Below are 20,507 nucleotides of genomic sequence, written 5' to 3' on the forward strand. Positions count from 1 at the left end.
TTTTATCACAAATGAAAACCGAAGTTCTTAAAAATCTCAACCGGACCAGATATGAAACAATTTAAAAATCTTTAAAGATGTATTGAGAAAAACGAGGCTTTCTTTTTTTAAACACGTTTGTCAATACTAAAAGGAGATGTCTTTAGGTAAAAATAATAAAAACCCCATGCTGCATAGATAATGCAGATAGTTCTAGTTATCTGGTGAACGGGCAAAAAAGCAAGCACTTAAATTAAGGTCTTTAGCTCCAATCTTTGGTAAATTTCTTATTGCTGGAATTTCATATTCCGTTCTTCCTGTTGGATGACCAAACAGGATGACGGTAGAGATGGTAAGCCGGCTTTTACTCAGCCCCGCCCTGCTCAGCCTGGGGTTTGAGGAATTCTCAGCTGGGGGATCTGCTGCTTTTGTCTCTTTGCCCTCTTTTGGTTTAGGGCATCTGCGTCGGTAACTGAAGTTACGGCGGTACTGACGTTGAGGTCGCTGCTGACCTTGGGCCTCATCTCCTTGATTTGCCTTATCTTCTTCATTGCTGTCCTCTCTAGGCTGTCTTTGGTGAGAAGGGCCTCTGCGGAATCGTGGTCTACAGCCCCGATGCATATTCTGTCTCACTGGTCTACCGCGTTCTCCTGCACCCCGGTTATCAGCTCCCTGCGTCGCTTCTCCTTGCACAGGAGGGTTGGAATACTGTGGTCCACGCCCATAGGGGCTCCGCCCATGTGTTGTAAGGTGGGAACCCTCGTCTGCGGTAGCGCCGGCGCCGTTGGGCCTGGCCTTTGGGAGCACTCTCCGATCCCTCATTATTCCGCGCACTCTCAGTATTCTGGTAATCCTGCAGGTAACCGCGTAGACCCCCTGCGACGCGGATAGCGTCTATAATGGGCGCGGTCTGCTGCGTGGTTACCGCCTTGCACTGGAGCTCCGCCAGGGCCTGTAACACTTGCCGCCTCTGCACCCTTCTCCTTCGACAACGTCACGCTCCACAGTCTCTCTGTCTCCTGCACGGCCGACGTACTTCCTGGGGTTAGTCTTCTTTATGGCAGTCTGGTGTACAGATACATCTTCCTCGGTATCGTTCCTGCTGATGAAACCATATCCGTTTCTCACATTGAACCATTTTGCTGTTCCCAAAACCTTCGTTGCGATGACCCTCTTGTCCCCGCTGGCAGGCGCCGCCGACGTGTGGCCGCGGGGGTCGCTGCTCCCTGCGCGGCTGCTGGTGGGGCGGGCTTGGTGTCCGCAGCGCTGAGGGCGGGGGCGGCGGGCGGCTGCTGGGTCTCGGCCTCGCTGCTCACGCTCGCGGTGACGGTGGCTGGCGCCGGCTGCGCAGCTGCGGCTCCGCCCGGGGCGTGATGGTAACTAGGCCGGCGGCGGCGGCTCGGGGCTTCCTGGGGTCCGCTCTCCGCTCGCGCTGCGGATCAAACTCTCTCATCTTTTCTATTTAAAAAAAAATTAGTGAGAACGAGACGCTAGCGCCCTCTAGCGGGCCTCGGCAACGTTCCTTTCTATTCTGACCGCAAACGGGCAGGAGGACACGCGCCCCTGGAGCCGGCTCCGAGCTCTCCTGGCGGTGAGGTCCCACTCCGGGGTCTTTGTGGCGACAGCTCGGGGCAGCCTCGCTTCCAAGCCCTGCAGCAATCGGCAACCTCGCTAAGTAGCCAAGCGGGCGGTCGTGGACAGGACCCAAATCTGTGCGGACAGATGTTAAGAAATAACACAGGGGACACACGGGAAAGGCAGGAGAGATGGTCCACGTGTTCAAGGATCGGGGCGAGGATGACAGGGAGGTGTGAGGGCTGGGCGGACTCGATACCTGGTAATGCGGGACAGATTGTGGTGGAAGCTCAGCGACACAGGCGCCAAGGCAGCCACACCCCGTCCCTGGCCCGAGGTCTGCTTCCTGCCAGGATGTGCATAATTGGAGGAGTGTAACCGTCACAGCCAATGGACCCCAAAGCATAGTGACTTCCCGGGGGTAGAAGACAGTTTCCCAGCCAAGTAAACAGGTGAAAGTCACTCCGGCTCAGCAGCAGGAGTGGTTGGCAGGAAATTGGAGGGACAGTAAGGCTCTTGGCCGTTGAAGAACTTATCGCTGACAGTTCCCAGGAGGAGAGAGCTTTGATGTGGTTTGCAGAAGAAGGAACGGGTGGGTGGCGGGACAGGGGAGCAGGCTCAGGAGCCACTGTTTAATCATTTCAGTGGCTCTGAGGTGGAGGGCATGATGCTAGCTGTCTGATGAGTGTCCTGGAGCGATTAGGGCATACTGTTAGTAGCCCCAAGTGTGAAAGCCTCAGAAAGGATGTGGGGGGGCGGGGTGCTGTGGGCTCAAGACTGGCTGGTTTGTGTTTGAAAACTGACCCCAGGAAGAGGGTTCTTGCTCAGGAGAGGGTGCAGTGAGGAGGCAGGAGACATGTTTCAGGGTCACAGAGGACAAGGTGAGAGTGGCATATACCTGTAGGACACATCAGAGGCATGAAGTTTGCAGATGCCTGGAACATGGCTAATCCAAATGAGTACAGAGGCTCTGCCACACAGAGTTATCTTGGAACCTGGTGCCACCCTCTACGTGAGGCTTTCAGGGTCACCCAGGAATGAGTATCTGCCAGCAAAGGGCAGAGCAGTGAAGGTCTTGTGCGGAAAGGTTTATGGGACAGAACCAGAAGCAGCTTCTGTCACCCTGCTCACATACCACTGGCTAAATTTCAACCCAGGACACACCAAACTGCGAGGGGGGCTGCAATAGTAGTCTCATTGGAGACCAGAAAGGGAGGACATGGTGCTGGGGAGCAGCCACAGTCCTGTCACACAGGGGCCACCTGGGAGGGAGGCTATTTCTAGTCTCTACTGCCTCCTGCCTGACCTCCTCTTATGTGGAAGTTCTAGAGATTCAGAAATTCATCGGACTCTCAAATATCTGACATTTCATAACCAGTGGTGAAAGAAAATATTCTTGCGGGAGGCAGGACTCAGAGTGACACATTCAAGCCCAGAGGAAGCCCACGGACAAGGGCAGCGCTGAGGGCCGGCACCCACTCAGGGAAATAGCATAGCGGCCCCCAAAGATGTCCAGGTCCGAATCCCTGGAGCCAGCTGCTGTGTCACCTTGTGTGTCAAAAGGGTCTTTGCAAGTGTGCTTGTATTAAAGATCTAAAGCTGGGGAACTGATCCTCGTTATCTGGGTAGCCCAAAGTCACCACCAGGGTCCTTATGAGAGGGAGACAGGGACACCAGAGACAGAGGGAAGGAGATGTGACAGCAGAAGCAGTCCTATGGAGAGCGGGATCTGAAGACGCTGCAGTGCTCCTTGAGGATAGAGGAAGGGCCACAAACAAATGTCCCCTAGAAGCTGCAAAAGGTGACAATGTAGGTTCTCCCCTGGAGCCCCCAGAGAGAGTGCAGCTCTGCTGACACCTTGATTTCAGCCAGAGAAACTGACTCTAGACTTCTGACATCCCGAACTGCAAGACCATAAACTGTCTTATCTGAAGCCACTAAGTGTGTGGCGATTGTTACAGCAGCCACATGCGCACACTGTACAAACACATACACACATGTACATGCCCACAAATGTGCACATGCACATACACAGAAACATGCACACACACTACAAACACATACACACATACAGAGCCACAAAAATAATGCTCTCATTTCATCATTGCAAGCTTATTGGGAAGAACAGCTCCAATCCCAGACTTGAAGGGCATTAGCCAGGTGAGTGAAGGTCAGGTCAAGGACAATGTCCAAGAGCTAGATGGATCCTTTTGTGTGGATGGATCCGAATGTGTGGCATCCACTGGGGATGAACCTAAGGTGAAGACGGCAGGTGAAAACTGCCATGTTCCTTTGAGGGGACTGAAAGCCTGAGGGGCCCTCCTGTACAATCATGGCCTTGCCAAACCCTCACTCAGTTCACGCATGTGTCCATGAGTATGGGCGTGTGCATGTATGTATGTGTTTGTAGTGTGTGTGCATTGGTCTGTGTATGTGCATGTGCATATTAGTGGGCATGTGTCTGTGTGTATATGTTTGTACAGTGTGTGCAATTGTCAGTGTATATGCATGTGCGTAGATGTATTCATGAGTGCGTGCACGTGTATGTTTGTAGCATGTGTGCATGCATCTGTGTGTCTGAGTGTGCATAGGTGCATTCATGGGTTGTGCATGTGTATGTGCATTTGTGTCAGTGTGTGCATGCATGCAGGTGTGTCTGGGTACATATATGTGGATGCATGCATTTATGGATGTGTGCATATGTTATGTGTTTGTGCAATGTGTGTATGTGTGTGCATTCGTGCACTCATGGACACGTGCGTGCATGTGTATTCATGAGCCTGTGCATTTATGGGTAAGGGTGTACGTGCTGCACCTTCACCAGCCACATATTCCCTCAGGCGTCTCCCTCACTCATCCTTGAGACATACATTCAGATTAGCACACACCGACGCCTTTTTTCTGTCCTTTTCCCCTCACTAAGTTTGAGTACTTATGGAGGTAGACTGGGGACCAGGGACTTGCATATCCCAGCTTCTCGTGCAGCTGTCATAGTTAGGTCTGTGAAAACATTTATTGATGAATAAGGTAAAGCAGCACCTAGAAATCAGGGCCTCATCTATCAGCTGCGTTAAGTACAGCCCAGGTTCAAGGTTGACAACTGGACTCCAGGAAGGTCTTGAGAGTCAGCTGAGAGAGTAGTTAAAATAGTCTCTGGGGTAAGTTGGGGATTCACAGGGCATGTCTGGAATAAGCTGGGTGACTGCAGGACTGTGGCTGGGTCTCTGGAAACAAGTACGTACATGCATAGACACTCCAAGGAGTTGGCTGATCATAGGAGGGGCCTCCTGGTTAGCAAATCTCCTAGATGCTGATCAGGGGCCTCCAGAGGCCAGCTCTTGCCTGCAGAATTGACTGGACCATGTTCCAGAAAGGGATGACTCCACAGGGAACCCCTCCAAGTGGCCGCTTCAGGCTTTTGTGGGAGTGACTTCCTGTGTCTCTAGGTGCAGAGGACAGGTGGGCCTGAGGTCAACGTCTAGCAAGGGCTGCATACGTGCTGGCATCAGCTGTGGGCTCCGTGGACTGCAGGGACTGGGCTCCAGCTGCCCTCAGTGTGAGGACTTGGTGGTCCAGCTGGGCATATGTCACCTCCTGGGGGTCTTCTGCAGCAGGGCTCTGAGGGAGAGGTCCAGGGTGCATTAGTCCGGCCGAGGATGAGGGGAGGGGGCTGTGGGAAGGAAAGGCTGTGGCAGTCAGCCTCCCAGTGCCCTCACCCCTGGGATGAAATCACCCTTATGTAGGCCCCTCCCACACAGAATCGGAGTTGGTCTGTGTGACCAGTAGAACATGGCAGAAATGAGAGCATGTCATCTCCAAGGAGGGCCACGAAAGACATGGTGGCTTCTGCTCTTCACTCTTTGGGGCCCTGCCCTCAGGGAGAGACCGGCTGCCATGGAGAAACCCATGTGTGGAGGGACCGAGGCATCTGGCCCATAGCCCTAAGACGGCACGCTGTCAGAGGTGGGCCTTCTGGCCCCAGTCAAACCTTCAGACAGATGCAGCCCCGGTCATCAGGGCAGCAACATCGTGAGAGTCAGAACCCCCCAGCTAATCCTCTTCCGAATTTCTGACCCAAGAAACAGATAATTTTGTGAAGCTGCTAAAACTGGAGTATTTTGTTACATAGCAACAGGTGACTAATACAAGGACTTACTAGGGCGTGCAGCTCCCTGTCTCCCTCGGGAAGTTTACCGACTGTGGCCACATCTGGAGGGGAAAGGGCAAGTGGTCAGTTCTCTGGGGTGGACCTTAGAAGGCAAATTTGCCTGAAACCTCACAGATTCAGATTTCTTCCCCAACCTCATCTAGAATATCACAGAATATCCTCAAGTGGTTCCCCTCCACCAACAGTGTCTTGAGTGGCACTGAATGCCCATTTGTCCTGTCCCAGGCCTGTCCCCCTTCTTCATCCCTTTACCTGGTGTCCTCTGTATGATGTCAATAGCTGGGCTGAACCTGAGCAGAAAGAACAAGTGAGCACAGGGGGCTCCCAGAGGCAAAGGACCGGGAGAGGACCTGGTGGTTGTTCTTGGGGGCCTCACCTCTCCTGAGGACTCTGCTTTTCGCCATTGCTGATGGGGGGGCCTGAGGACAGTCAGGGGTGTGAATTAGAAGGGAGGCCATCTGCCCAGCACCCCAAAGAGCCTGCCTAGGTCACTCTACCCCACCCTGAGGCCTACCGTGGTTTTTCTGACGTAGACGATGGACTAACAGGACGACCAGGAGGAGGAGACACAAGAGAAAGGCCACGGAGATCCCAATGAGAATATAAACACTTTCTGTCGACAGGCCTGGGGGTGTAAGGAAGATGGAACCGGAGTATCAGCAGCTTGCACTTGTGAGTATCTACTGCATACCACTTAGGAGGGAGGAATCAGGAAGACGTGAGTCAAAGGCCTGAGCTATACAGAGGGGACTCTGAGTGTCCCGATCCCCCCACAGGGGCTTCCTTCGCTCCGGAACCTCTCCTGCTCCCTCTAGAGCAGCGCTGCCCCTGGAACTTTCTGTGAAGATGGAAACACTCTACCTCTGAGTGTCCCGATCCCCCCGCAGGGACTTCCAGGGGCAGCGCTGTTCTAGAGGGAGCAGGTGAGGTTCTAGAGCAAAGGAAGCTGCACCAGCCACATTTCAAGGGCTCAGTGGCCATACCTGGCTGGTGACAGTCTCACGGAATGGCTCAGGTATGCACTTCCTTCCGCAGGAGGTTGTGTGGGACAGCGTTGCTCTCTGACCTTTGACACTTTATAGAGAGGACACCCAGTGGGAACAGGGAGTGTGACCTCTTCTTGCTGACCTTGTTCTGGGTTCCCATCCCAAGTGCAGGAATCCCCATCTCTGATTTGTTTCCCAGGGCAGCCCCTGATGGGGTTGGAATCGCCCCTCTGTGAGTGAGGAAGCCCAGACCTGATCCTCGAGTTGCCCGAGGCAATGCAGTTAGCCGGCAAGTTGACCGAGCACTAGCCATGGTCTCGTCTTGGTGCATGCACTGTGTAACCATGCCCTCTGCGCGGGCATGTCAGTACCCATTTCACAGGTGGGCCAATCGGGGTGCCGCCGGCTCGCCCACGCACAGGGTACGAGATCCCGCCCACCATTCCCTTTCCCGGAACAGGGCTCCAGCTCTTCCCGCCGCTCCAGAGGCTGCGTCCTCGCTGTCCTCTAAGAAAGGCAGGAACCTTCACCTCCCTGGGCGCCCTTCTCTCATCACCTTGTGCTGGGTCCACGATCCACGATCCCACCCGCTATCCCCACGCCGCTGCCTTTCCTTCCCTTCGTGACATCTACCACAATTTAAAATTATATGTGTATGTGCAATGTATGTATAATATACGTCATAAGAATACTATATTACAATGCATTTCTATATTTATATCATATTCCATATTATATATTTAATGTGTAATTATTAAATAAATATAAATATATATTTTAAATTATGTGATTTGACTTCTATATCTATAATTTAAATTGCATAACTATTTTAAATTATATGTAATTTAAAAGAACTTATACCAGATAAGTTGTATATATATCGATTACATACATTTATTATACAATATATAATGTTTATATTATAAACATTTGTGTATATTAATTTTATTAATATGGGATATAATGTACAACATATAATATAATAATGTCTCTATATTCACTTGTAACGATATATTAATGTGTTTTATTATATTAATTATATTTAATATATAATCTAAATATATACACTAACATAATTTAATTTATAGATCTGAAATTTTGCATTGTAAATTACACATTTATATTTATATTTGCACATATAGACATATGTGTGTTTCTTTGTTCATTCTAATTAATTATCGTTAAAGTTGGGAGAACGTGCACCTCCCACATTGGCTGCCATTGGCAGAACTGTTTTTCCAGAGCCTGCCACAGAGTTCTTCAGTCTTGCTTGTGTTGTTGTCAAGGTTGCTATGAATGTTAGTGACATCCAGTGCCCTGTAGTTGGCAGCCCCATGCTATGGCCCTACAGTCCCTAATTCTAGCAGAGCCTGGTCCCCAGAGCAGAGCCTTCCCCCAATCCCCTCCAGGCTTAGGTCTCTACTCACCAGCTGAAGAGGAGGACTTTGTGTCTGTGCAAAGGGTGGAGCTGACAACTTTGGTGGGTCCTGTGAAGGAGGCAGGAGAAGGGCTGATGTGGAGGGGCTGCCTGGAGTCCATCTCACTCAGCTTGGCGTTTCTCCACCCTGAGTGTCTACCCGCAGGCCATGTCTGGCCATCATTCAATCCCAAAGGACATCCTGAGATTCCTGAGAAAGTAGGGAGGGACAGGAGACAGAGAGAGGCCCCTACTCCATTCTGCTGGGAGGTGGTCACTGCTCCCCTCCCATCGATTGACCTCCTAGAATCAGCAGGGAGCAGCTCCTCTGAGACCCTGGGAGGACATGGAGGGGGTCGGAGTGTCCCCAATAGACTCTGAGTCAAGGACATCTCAGGGACTGACCACACAAAGGAAAAGAAAGACTCATCCCAAAGGTCCCCAAAGCACCATCCTGCCTTTATCAGGGCCCCCTGGAGCATGTGACTTGTCCAGTGGAGGGTGGACCACACCACAGGGGACACATGCCTGGCCCCACAGAGTCTGGCCCAGTGGAAAGAAAAGCCTAACAGCATCCTGAGAGAAAGGACACATGTTCCCTTGAACCAGGTCTGTCTCCACCTGGTGTCCGGAAGCCCACTCCCCACCTAGCCCAGCAGAGTTACCTCCCTTTCCGCCCTGATACTGGGCTCAGTGTCCTGGCCATCGTGGTGTCTATGTGGGACCAGGACTCCAGGGCCCCGAGCCTGGTGTGACAGCCAAGGGACGTGTGTGCAGAGGAGCAAGGGAGCCGGAGGGACTGGGGGTCAACAGGAGGGCAGGGGGACTGTGGACAGTGGACGCAGCTGGGGACAGGGTCCAGGGGCCTGGGACAAACCTGAGGGCAGAGCGGAGATGTCCTCATCTGTCACCACCAGCTCCAGGAGCTCACTGATCTTGGACCAGTTGTTCCCTTTTTGATAGCGGCAGAAATAATGCCCAGCAGTGACCTCACTTGCTGTGATGTGGAATCTGGCCTCTGCCCCCTGTGAACCATGTTGAGACACGTTTGTCTCATCCCTGTACTGATATCTTTGATCTTTCTTTTCAAGGCGAAATCTGTCAGCCCCAGCAGAACTCTGGCACACGATGGTCACAGGCCTCCCCCGGTGGACCACAGTGTCTGTCTTGGCACAGATGGAGGGTTTGGGCAGGACCTCTGGGAGGGAAGCAAAGTGGGATTCCAGGTCCATCAAGAAGAAATCACCACGCCTCACAAGTCATCCATTTTAAGTATTCACTCCAGCGTGTTTAGCAAACATACAGAGCTGCGCCTCCACCAGCACAACCAGATTTTGGAGCACTTCCATCACCCTCCCCCTACACACCCCCATGCCCATTCTGGGTGGCTATGAATCCCCATCACCCCAAGAGGTATTTCCCCACATGTCACAAGGACCCTGGGTGTTGGTTGCATCTTGGACTTTTCCAGGGTGGAACAGGAGGTTTCAGACCAGGCTGTTGGCCCGGATATATCTCCTTGACCACAGCTACTTTCTAGGGGAACAGAGAGGTCTGGGAGGGAAGCACAGGAGGAAGACAACTGGTCACTTGTGGGGACAAGGAAGCAGGATCTGACTCTGTAGGAATAACCTTGGCTGGTTCTGAAGGGCAGCTGTGTGGGGGCTCAGGGAGTTCTGCAGAGCTCCAGTATGTGGAGGTGGGGGTGGGGGTGGGGATTGGAGCTCCATCCCTGATCAGGTCACAAGACCCCAGCAGATGAGGATTCCTGTCCCTAGTGTAGGCCCTTTGTGTTACATCACCTCTGGTCCCACTGTATTTTCTACCTTCGTCTCAGCCTTGTTATTTAGGCTTTTGAAAACTCCTCAAGGGGCTGCCATCAAGGAGAGCAAGGCTGGGGCAGGGGATGAGGGAAGGAGAACAGAGAGGGATCGTAGCCCTGAAACAGGAAGATGGCGTCAAAGTCAATGTCGACAGAGACAGGAGCTGACAGAGGTTCGTCACCCATTCATTCACTCATTCATTCACTGTCTTTCAACCTTATCTTAGTTCCTTCTGATCTGTTTACAGATGTTCCGTGAGCCGTTAGATCCAAACAGGAGAAACACACACAGAGTCCCTGCCTTCCTGGGCTGAAAGTCTAGAGAGGGGACAAATGTTGATCAAGCAATTGTGCAAATCCAGCTATGCACCATGATGCATGACCGTGGGGGTTGTGGGGATAGAGCAGATGAAGGTGGAGCTGACCTGTCTGGGAGTCTGAGGGAGGAAGCACTGAGCTGAGACAGGAGGGCCAAGCATGAACCACCCACGCTGAGCGATAGGGACACGGGTCATGCAATGTGCAGATGTCACCCTGGGAGGAGGTCAGAGCAGAGTGAGAAAATGGCATTTATGAAAGTGAAAAGAAGCCAGATTCTCTGAAGATAAGAGAGAAGGACGGTATGAGAACAGACAGTCTCATTCTATATGAAGTTGAACCGTGAGAGGACTCTACAGAAAATAATATTTTTCCAGAAAATAAAACATGTATGAAAAACTAAATTAAAAAATGTAGACTCACCATTCCACGTGTGGATGGTCTGGCCCAAACAGAGCACTGGAAGAGAAGCCCCAGTGAGAAGCACTCTTGGCGCCCAGTTTCCTCATGAGGCTGCCATCAAGGGGAGCTTGGTGGAGCCAAGGGTGGGGTCAGTCCCCCTCTTGTCATTTCCAAACCCCGCTCTTCAACATGCCACCTGAGCACAATCCTTCTCCTTGCTCTGAAAGTCTCAAGACTAATCCCCAATCTCCTCTTTCAAATAGGCATACCCTCTCCCCAGCCCTTCATAGAGTTTGAACCTGTCCCCATACCCAGGAGCCTGCTTCTAGAACTGACCTTCCGTGGTCAGACTTAGGTGTGGGTCAGAGCTGAGGGGGTAGGTCACCGGGGGATCACATTGCTCCTCTAGGGTCCCCAAGTCTCCTGGACTGGACTCAGGACTGAGTAAGGACACAGATCCCTCCCCAAGCTCCCATCCATCTGTCCCTGGAAGGTTGTCCCTCCCTTTCTGGACTCACGGAGGCCCAGGAGGGTGGTGGGATGGAGGGACATGGCCAGCCCCTGAAGCCTGCGTCGTCCTGGAGCCAGTGAGTGGAAGGACAGAGCCTGCAGCTGACACAAGGAACAGGATATGTTGGCTGGGGCCCATCTGGGTTTCTACATCAACTGCCTCCCACAAAAGGGAAGAATGCTTTGCTCCCTCATCCCCCCTACTCTTCTCCTTGATGAGACAGGGGGAGGGCCTTGGCTTCTAAAACACCCATCTGCACATTTGCATGAGGCTGAACTCATCCCCAGTGATGAGTGTACACCTCATTTTAACCTAAGGGACAAGGAAGAGCATGGATTTGTGCAACAAACTGACATCATTGTTGGTCCCAACTCCACAAACTAACCATCTATTCTTAGGCAAGGTGCTATGCCACTTGATGCCTACCTGGCTTCACATTTAAAATGAGAACCCTAAAATATCCCTCTGAGCATTTATGATACATGTTAAATTCCCAGCAAGGTACTGAGTACATTAAAAATTTCCTAATTATGTCCCAATTATGTCAGTTATATCTCAATTAAAAAAAAAATAACATGAGTTTGCACCAAAATAGTTGAAATATTCCAAAAGTGCTTCAGCATGGTCATTCCGTGTTGACTAGCTCTTTTCCTGGGACTGCGACTGGGTAATGGCCTGCAGTCAACTCTCGGGTTCTCCAGCTGGACCTTGGTGCCATCTGCATGTTGCAGCCTTGGGCACCACCCTCATCATGAAGAGTAGCTGACCAGATCTCAGAGATTCCATTTTCTGAGCATCCCCTGTTTGGCTCGGCCAAATGGGAGAGTTTGCAGGTCAGAACCTGAGCCTGCAATGCCCGGGGATCTCCGCTTCCTGGTTTTTCCTGCTCAGCTGCAAAGCTCTCCACGAGGATCATCAGCCCACTCCTCTGTGCTCCGCTCCTTCTGCCAGAACCTTGATATTCGGCTCAGAGAGTAACCTAGGGTGAGAGTGGACTCACCTGCTTGCTTCCAGGTCCTCTGGCCTTGGGGGAACCCTAGAAGGAAGCCCTCATCTGGTGGCCCACCTTCATCTGGGCCCCATTGTAAGCCTTGGTGACCTGGACTGGGCTGGGATGGCGGAGGGGCCCAGCCTCCCACGGGCTCCCACCTCCTGCCCTGGGCTGTCTTCAGGACAGGGTTTTCCACCCCAACCCTCTCCTCTCTTCCCTGTCCAGAGTCACTGAGAAATGCAGATAATGAAGGTAGAGGATGCATCATGCCTGTCTGCACACAAAGCGAGAGCCAAACAAAACTAACACATGCATAGGATGTGGTGTGCTAGGCACCAACACGACATAGCAACCATAGATACAAACAAACAGTTTTCTTTCTTCTGATATAAATAAGTTGGGATGATAATTTCTGAGCATAGTTCACATAGGCCTCTCTATGATAGATTATGGAATAACTTTTAGTTTGCAGATTTTATCCAAAATAATTATGTTTCCAGAATTATAATCCTATTATTGTCTGTTATGAGGCCCATAATGAGTTTTCTGGAAAGGTGGAGGCTGAGAAAAGAGCATGGCTTCCTGAAAGTTTTCTGCTGGAGAGTCGAGGCTGCATTCGGCAACCCTCACCCTTACTCAGTGCCCAACATGGAGGCATCTCTGCCCCAGCTCACAACTCGGTTTTACCAAATGCTGAACTCATAGCAAAGCTTTCTTTTCACTTTCCTTCTTTCCTTAAGTACAAGGTCTTATTGTTGTTATAACATACAACATTCCTTTACCAATTAAATGTGTAAGTATAGTATTCTTGCAAAACAAACAAACAAAAACCATTCAAAATGCACAAATTCAAATGATCATTCCAACTAGAATTTTGACTCAGTCCCACTTATAAGACATTAATTTTCCTTTGCAAGATCAATGAGTCACTGATTGTACCTCAGAAATCCATTTAGTAGCAGATTGTGCTAGTTATAGAAACTATTTCTTGAGGGTTTTATCTAAAATCCTCTTATTTGTTGGCAAAATAAGATTAAGATTTCTTTCCCCTTCCCTCTCTCCCCTCCCCCCACACTCCAGGTTCTCTCTCCCTCTCTCTCTCTCTTCTCTTCTCTCTCTCTTCTCTTCTTCTTCTTTTCCTCCTCTTGTATCTATTTATTAGGCTTGTTTATATCTATCATCTATCTGCATCTATTTATCCTTTATCTCCATCCATCTATTACTTAATCATCATGGTCTCTCGTCTGTCTATCATTTATCTATCTTGTATCTATGTGTCAGAGTGTACGTCTGATCTAAGTGTCATCTGTCTGTGTCATTCACCCATATCTGTCTCTGTCTCTCTGTCTATCAATCGTCTATCTCATATCTTTGTGTCAGAATGTACGTATGATCTAAGTGTCATCTGTCTGTGTCATCCACCCATGTCTGTCTGTCTGTCTGTCTATCTATCTATCTATCTATCTATCTATCTATCTATCTATCTATCTATCAATCAAAACTTTGGGATGTTAAAACAGAGCAAAGTAACCTTTGGACTAGGTCTAAGTAACCTTGTGTCCCAAAGAACTGTTTGCAAAGATAACAGGAGAGCAGGTATTATGACTACTGGACTGATGACTACTACACTGAAAATCAGAATCATTGTTTAGAATTAACGTCACTGTGTTCACTTATCTGCACCTATAGAAATACCTTCCTTCTATTGATATAATTGTTCCCTGTCACTTCTATTGATACAATTGTTCCCCGTCACTTTTTCATAAACACCCATCGTCTTTGTCTCCTATTTGGAGCACTATTTGGGCTTCTGCCTGAATCAGCTGTTCTCATTGATCTCAAATAAATGCTTGTTGCCTATCACTTTGAAAGGCCTTTTATCTTTAGGTTAACATGCCTTAAACTTACACAATGCTATATGTCAACTTTATCTCAATAAAAATTAGTAAATTAATAAGTAAACACATGACACGGGAGGGTGATGTCACAAAAACCATTGCACCATACACTTCTTGAGTGGCTGAAGTCGCAAAGGCACAGAAGGCCAGTCTAGCCCAGTCTGCAAAGCAAGACTTGGGAAGGTCAGCTGTCCCTCTTGGGACATAAAGGGCAGGTCAAACCAGGTCTCTGAGTCATGCCCCCTGGTCACATTCTCTCCTGTGCTTGGAGTTTGCTTTAGAGCAGGGGTCCATTGTCCTCTGAGTCTTCTTTAGAAAGCATGTGTGGTGTGAATGTGGCAGTCGATTCTCTAAAACAGCATCGTCCAATAAAAATATAACTTAAACCAGAAACACAAGCCGCCAATGTATTTTTAAAATTCCTTAGCATCAACATTAAAAAAGCAAAAGGAAACTGGCAGAATTTAATTATAATAATGTGTTTTACTTAACTCAAAAAGGGGAAATAACTCCTTTCCCTGAACTTGGTTCTTTTCACTACTGACCTCACCCACAGCAAAGGGCGTTCCATGGAACAACAGATGTCTCAGCTGTCTCACAAGCCGGTGCTCGCCTGTCCTAAACACTGTCCATGACCCACCCAGACACTAAGTTCAGATAAATAACTAGGTTCCTGTTTTCTAAGAAATAGATTTTATTTCTTAGAATAGTTTTAGGGTCACAGAAAAATTGAAAGTAAGGTACAGAGAGTTTCCATATACCCTCTGCCCCTCCCCATACCCAGCCTCTCCCATTGCCCACATGCTGGCACCACAGTGGTGCATTAGTTGCTATAGGTGAACCTGCACTGACATGTTGTAATCACCCAAAGCCCATAGTTTACCTCAGGGCTCACTCCAGGTGTGATACATTCTGTGAGTTTGGACAAATGTGTAATGACATGTATCCATTACTATAGAACCTTCCAGAGTAGTTTCACTGCCCTAAAAATCCTCTGTGCTCCAACTATTTATCCTTCCTTCCTCCATCCCCTGACAATTTCTGATCTTTTTCCCATTTCCATAGTTTTGCCTTTTCCAGCATGTCATTCACTTAAAATCATACAGCATGTAGCCTTCAGATGGGCTTCTTTCACTTAGCAATATGCATTTACAGTTTCTCCATGTCTTTTCATGGCCACATTGCTCATTTCTTTTTAGTGCTGAATAACATTCATTGTCTGAATGCACCACAGTTCATTCATCTGTTCATCTCTTGAAAGACACCTTGATTGAGTCCAAGTTCTGGCAATTATAAATAAAGGTGCCATAAACATCCGCTTGCGGGTTTTTGTGTGGACAAAATTTTCAACTCCTTTGGGTAAATACCAAGGAGCACAATTGCTGGATCGTATGGTGAGAGCATGATTAGTTTAGTCGGGACCACCTTGCTGTCCTCCCAGGTGGCTGTGGCGTTCTGCGTTCCCGCCAGCCATGAACGGGAAGTTCCATTGCTCCACATCCTCATTAGCACCTGGTTGTCAGCACTCCGGGTTCTGGTTGCTCTAATGAGTACATAGTCGAAGCTTGGTTAAGATGTCAAAACAGGTGCAGAGCACTGGCTGGGAAGGGAGATGGAGTAAGATTCTGCTCTGACCCTGTCTCCCACAGCCTCTGTGACCCTTTAAACTAAATGAATGTGAGTTTGTGAATTCCCCTTCTTCAGAAGCCAATAGAAGCCTGTCGGGTGCTTGCTTGTTGGGGTACAGGAGTGAACAAAATAGATTTTGTCCCCACCCTCAACAGAGTCCCCATCTAATGAGGATGTGGATTTAAACAGCTATTCATAAATTGTTTAACTACCATTGCGATGCAGGAAATGGTAAGATTAGCCACTGTAATGAGTCAATCCTAAAACACCAGTGTCTTAACAGGAAGAGAGTTTGTTCCTCACTCATGTGAATGACCAATGTGGGATTTTCTGGGCAGACTTTGCTTTTCCTTTCTAGGATGATTCAAGAACACCAGCTTCTTCCATCTGTGGCCCCACCACCCTCCTGGACAACAGTGTCCTCTGCTTCCAACCTACAGAAAGAGAAAGAGAGAGCAGAGAATGTCTGACCACTTGTAAAAGTCACACATGATTGCTGCTCAGATTTCTCGGCTATATGTAGTTATCACGGTCACATGTGATGCAATGAAGACCAGGTGATAAAGTCTCAGGTGGGCAGCCACTTCCCAGGGACACTACTCCATCGTGACAGGAATAATGCACCCTTTCCTGGTGAGCGCCAGATACCTCTGGCTCACTTGGAGAGTAATCTAAAGGAGAGACACAAGAGTGTAGGTGGCGACGAAGCATGTTTTTACAACCCCTCTGACTGAAGGACCCCCCTGGGGAGGCTGAGTCCTCAGTAAGTGGAAAGAACTTGCCAAACTGGAGGAGAGAGTAACATGAGAGTTACTCACAGCCCCACATTTTTTCCAGACACCAACACAGTCTTGGCTAACGCTGTCACAAATAGCGAGAAGGAAGGGAGGCAGGCAGTGTGGGAGGAGGTTGCTTTCTCCTTCCCTATCCCTCGCTTCTTGAGTTTGTGGGGGGCTCTGCGTGGCCTGCTCATTTCCTCCTTTCTCTGAGTATGAGGGGCAAAACTCAAGTCTGGGGGACCTCTCTGAGTGTGCGTCCATCCCGAGGTCACCACCAGCTGTGGCTTTGACTGCCAAAGTGACTGTGGCAAAGTCAGCTGCCATGGAGATGCTGGGTAACTTGGACATGTTTCAAAACTTCAATGGAATCCTCTTTTTTCTTTCCATCTCTGTCCAGAACTCATCAGCCCCAGAGGGTCACGGAAGTATTCTGGTGGAACATTGAGTCTGGATCAGCCAGCATGATGAGTCTGGAGTAGTTCTCTAGAAAGGGGTCTGAATCCAGCGTCTCCTGGGGTCCATCTAAACACTTGAGAGTTTTGACTCCACAAACAGTCTCCCAATTAACCCCATCAGTCCAGTCCTTCCTTATCTAATTGCAGCTCTGGTGGGAGTGGATCGTGTTGGTCTGAGAAGATACATCTCAGCAGATGTATCTTCTGGAAGAGAAACCTAGGTTTAAAATACTCTATATTTCACTCAGAATCCACACTTGATTAGGCCTCTAAGCTGCCGATTCAAACCTGATGCTTGGGTAGGTAACACCTTCCTTTCCTAGTCTCCGCTCCCCCTGAATCATTCAGGTCCCATAGTGCAAATCCAACCAGGACTTAAGTCTTGGGAGAGACCTGGATTCCCACATCCTGGCCCCCAACACAGAGGTCCCCTACTGCCATGTCAGGACCCACCCAGGGAAATCCAGGAGCAAACACAGCAGGCACCGAGCTGCCTTCCTCAAACACCATTGTGCAAACAGACAGATGTACAGGATGTGGCAGTCACAGACTGAGCCCCAACTGCGTTGCAGTTTTCTTGTTGAGTGCTTAACAGAGAAGCCATGCACAAGGTCTAGTTTCTCTTTCCCTTGATGGGGCGATGACGGCCCACCTAATACCTTCTCATCCACATTTATGTCCTGCGTTTGGGTCATTTTCTCTAACCCAAACACCAAATCCAGTTTGGCAATGCTGGCCCTGGGCTATGGAGAGGGATTCTGAGTGCTGACCGGGGAGTTAGGCATAAACGATATTGTAACACGAGTTCTGTCTCCTATAGGATATGGGAGCTTAAGCAGGTCACATCCCCAAGAAACTTTAACAAACGTGATTTGGTGAATTTCTTTTTTGTCCCCCCTCAACTGACACATATATATTGGGTGTGTACTAAGGGTCCATGTCTGTGCCAAATATTTGAGATATGCCAATCCATGGAGTTCATAGTTTAATGAGGGAAACACATAAAAGTGTTCAAAAAAGTATATAACAGCAGTGGTGATTTGTAACCTGTAGTAACACTAGATTTTCTAAAACAAATCAACCTTAAAACATCACTAGTCACAGTGGGACGATTATCTGTCACTCATGTAACACTTCAGTAGGGGTGTCCCAGGCTGGCAGTTTGAGTTCCTTTTTGGGGGAGGACTTTTGCTCCCGGGATTCTTCCAATTTTCGGTTCCAACATCCCCTAAGGCCTTGGAGCACACTGCCACCAGAGAGGGGAAGGAGAAAGAGAGAATGAAAATGGCATATCCGTTTCTTTTTTTAAAAAATCCCAAAGTGCCACACATCACTTCTTTAACATTCCAGTGGTTAGGGTCGGTCACGAGTCCACAGCTGAGTGCAGGAAAGCTGGTCATCAAGTGCCCAGCAGGATGCTACATGATACGGGAGAAACCATGAAATGTCGATGCACTGTAAGCCACAGCTGCTCTAAGGAAAAACAGTGGCTACGACCCTGTGTCAAAAGGGACTTGACTTTGCCACTTCTCGGAAGCTGAAGCAATTTAGGAAAAAGAGGAGAAGCTTCAGCAGGGACTAGATGTGTCGGCTTTCTAAAAGGCCTTGTAGAGATATGGGATTTTATGTTTAAGGTAACAGGAAAGGTTTTGAACATAATTCTGGCATAATCAGATTTTTGTCTAAAATATACCTGTATGACTACTTCATGAAGACAGAATTGGAGCAAGCAATAGAAACAATATCTAACATGCTCTGAGCATTTATTGTATACCAGAGACCATTATGTGTCCTGCATAGGGACAGTTGACATGGTTCTCATGATGACTCTGTGAAGGAGGTTTCTTTACTGGACTCATTTTCACAGATGAGGACACTGAGGCTCAGAGGATAAACTCATTTTACCTGCATTGTGCCTCGGGGAAGGTGTGGCGCTGGATTTCAGCCTGCAGAGACCCTATGTTCTCACCTACGATTGCTGTATTTTACTTAGCAATAATATAAAATAAATGTACATTTTACATTGATTAAAGAAAACAAAAATGGTGAAGGTAGACCAGCTCAGGACCTCCAACCCTCCACGAGACAGAAGAGTGGGTTGGAGTAGGATGGTGACCCTGGGGTTTAAACAAATGGACTGGGAAGCAGCCTCAGAAGAAATGCTGAAGGAAGTTTGGTTCCCAGAAATGTCTCACTAGGTTGTTTTAGACTAAATTTTGTGCTTAAAAAGAACAGAAAAACAACAGAAAAAGAACAATATCTGTTTCTAGCCCTTGAGAGCTTTCCAAGACAGATGAAATTCATGGTCCTAAGATATAAAAGGGGAAGGAAACTGAAAAAGAGGAATTTATCATTTGGGAGTAGTTTTACATGGATGGTTTGCTGATTCTGAAAATAAGGGCAGCAGATGACAGACCGACAAGCTGAGTGGACCTTCCGGCAATCTTGCTAAGTAAAATTTTCAAGTCGGGGGCATCAAGCAGAAGGGTCCATCATGGATGAAGAATCCCCAAAACACCCCAGGCTTTAGGTTGGGACCCTGAAGGGCTGTAGACTGGGATAAAAGTGAACTGGGCATATGCAGAACCTGAGAAGGGAAGGACCCCAGTTTTAAGTGAAGGCGACGAGTCCCTAGCTTATCTGCCCACCAGAGGAGACAATAAATCTCCTCTAGAGGCATACAACTAAGTAAAGTGGCAACATATCTTTAAAGTTATTATTTTTTAAGTAGTAGTTCCTAGATCTTAGAAATGAACAGGGAAATTATGTATATATAGAATCAAAAAAAATAAAATAAACTGGCATTAAAAAAAAAAAGAAGTGAACAGGGAGAGTGGTTCATACCAAAACTTGTTAGATGCAACAAACATCATATTGAGAGGGAAATTTTTATGTTCTTAGACTTTTTTTATTCAGAGAATATATGAAGTTTGGGGAACTAACTAGCATGCAACTTGCGGAGCTATAGTGAAAAAAAGAAGTATGTGTGTGAGAAAGAGAGAAGAAACAGTCTAAGTGTCAGGGCCTTCACCAAAGTACATTATTGTGACATTTTTCAAAAATAGAGGGAAAAGAAAATAATTTCGACACTTCCTAGGTGAGAGAAAAAAGACAATTCTATATGAAGCTTCAATTTTTCACAGTCACATCGGGCTTCTTGTCGACCTCTCTGGAAGTTAAAAGATAATGGAAATGTGCGTTTTTAAAAATTATTCGCACTTTATTTGTTTAATTTATTTTAAACTTTTTTTAATTAAAAATTATTGGGGGTGACATTGATTAATAAAATCAAATAAGTTTCAACTGTACAATTCAACAATATGTCATACATATGTTGCATTTGTGTTCACCACCCAAAGTTAGATTTCCTTCCATCACTTGTTCACATTTTATAAATGAAACAAACGAGGCTAAGAGATGTTAGATAATACTATTTTTTGAATGATTTAAATTTGCATTTATGTTTTTATTATTTTTAAGTAATTAATTAAAAACTTTTTTATTACGGTGACAGTGGTTAATGAAATCCAGTAAGTTTCATGTGTACAATTCAACAGTAAGGCATATATATATATAT

The 20,507-nt window shown here is 47.9% G+C and overlaps 1 protein-coding gene and 1 pseudogene across 4 annotated transcripts; both read right to left on the reverse strand.

The window, feature by feature from the left end:
* Positions 1 to 205: 205 nt before the first annotated feature.
* On the reverse strand, positions 206 to 2,498 carry LOC120616489 (Y-box-binding protein 1-like; annotated as a pseudogene).
* A 2,050-nt stretch (positions 2,499 to 4,548) lies between these two features.
* On the reverse strand, positions 4,549 to 11,369 carry LAIR1 (leukocyte associated immunoglobulin like receptor 1). Of its 4 annotated transcripts, none has more exons than XM_039879826.1 (8): positions 11,186 to 11,362; positions 10,689 to 10,724; positions 9,003 to 9,323; positions 6,237 to 6,347; positions 6,099 to 6,141; positions 5,975 to 6,012; positions 5,711 to 5,763; positions 4,549 to 5,224 (listed from the first exon to the last, which is right to left on the reverse strand). In XM_039879826.1, the coding sequence occupies exons 1-8, from the start codon at positions 11,217 to 11,219 to the stop codon at positions 5,060 to 5,062; spliced, it is 801 nt and encodes a 266-aa protein (XP_039735760.1). In that variant the 5' UTR covers positions 11,220 to 11,362; the 3' UTR covers positions 4,549 to 5,059. The 4 variants fall into 4 exon arrangements, with proteins under 4 accessions (XP_039735760.1, XP_039735761.1, XP_039735762.1 ...); XM_039879827.1 differs by having other exon boundaries at positions 4,549 to 5,172; positions 11,186 to 11,360; XM_039879828.1 differs by lacking the exon at positions 5,711 to 5,763 and having other exon boundaries at positions 4,549 to 5,172.
* Between the last annotated feature and the right edge of the window lie 9,138 nt (positions 11,370 to 20,507).

Source organism: Pteropus medius, unplaced genomic scaffold (assembly GCF_902729225.1).
Source record: "Pteropus medius unplaced genomic scaffold, Ma_sr-lr_union100, whole genome shotgun sequence".
In the NCBI taxonomy this organism is placed as follows: Eukaryota; Metazoa; Chordata; class Mammalia; order Chiroptera; family Pteropodidae; genus Pteropus; species Pteropus medius.

Coding starts and splice junctions, on each gene's coding strand:
- LAIR1 (XM_039879826.1), bottom strand. CDS start 11,219: ATGTCCCTCCATCCCACCACCCTCCTGGGCCTCC. Junction 6,142..6,236: donor TCTACGTCAGAAAAACCACG/GTAGGCCTCAGG, acceptor GACTGTCCTCAG/GCCCCCCCATCAGCAATGGC. Junction 5,764..5,974: donor CATCATACAGAGGACACCAG/GTAAAGGGATGA, acceptor TTTCCCCTCCAG/ATGTGGCCACAGTCGGTAAA.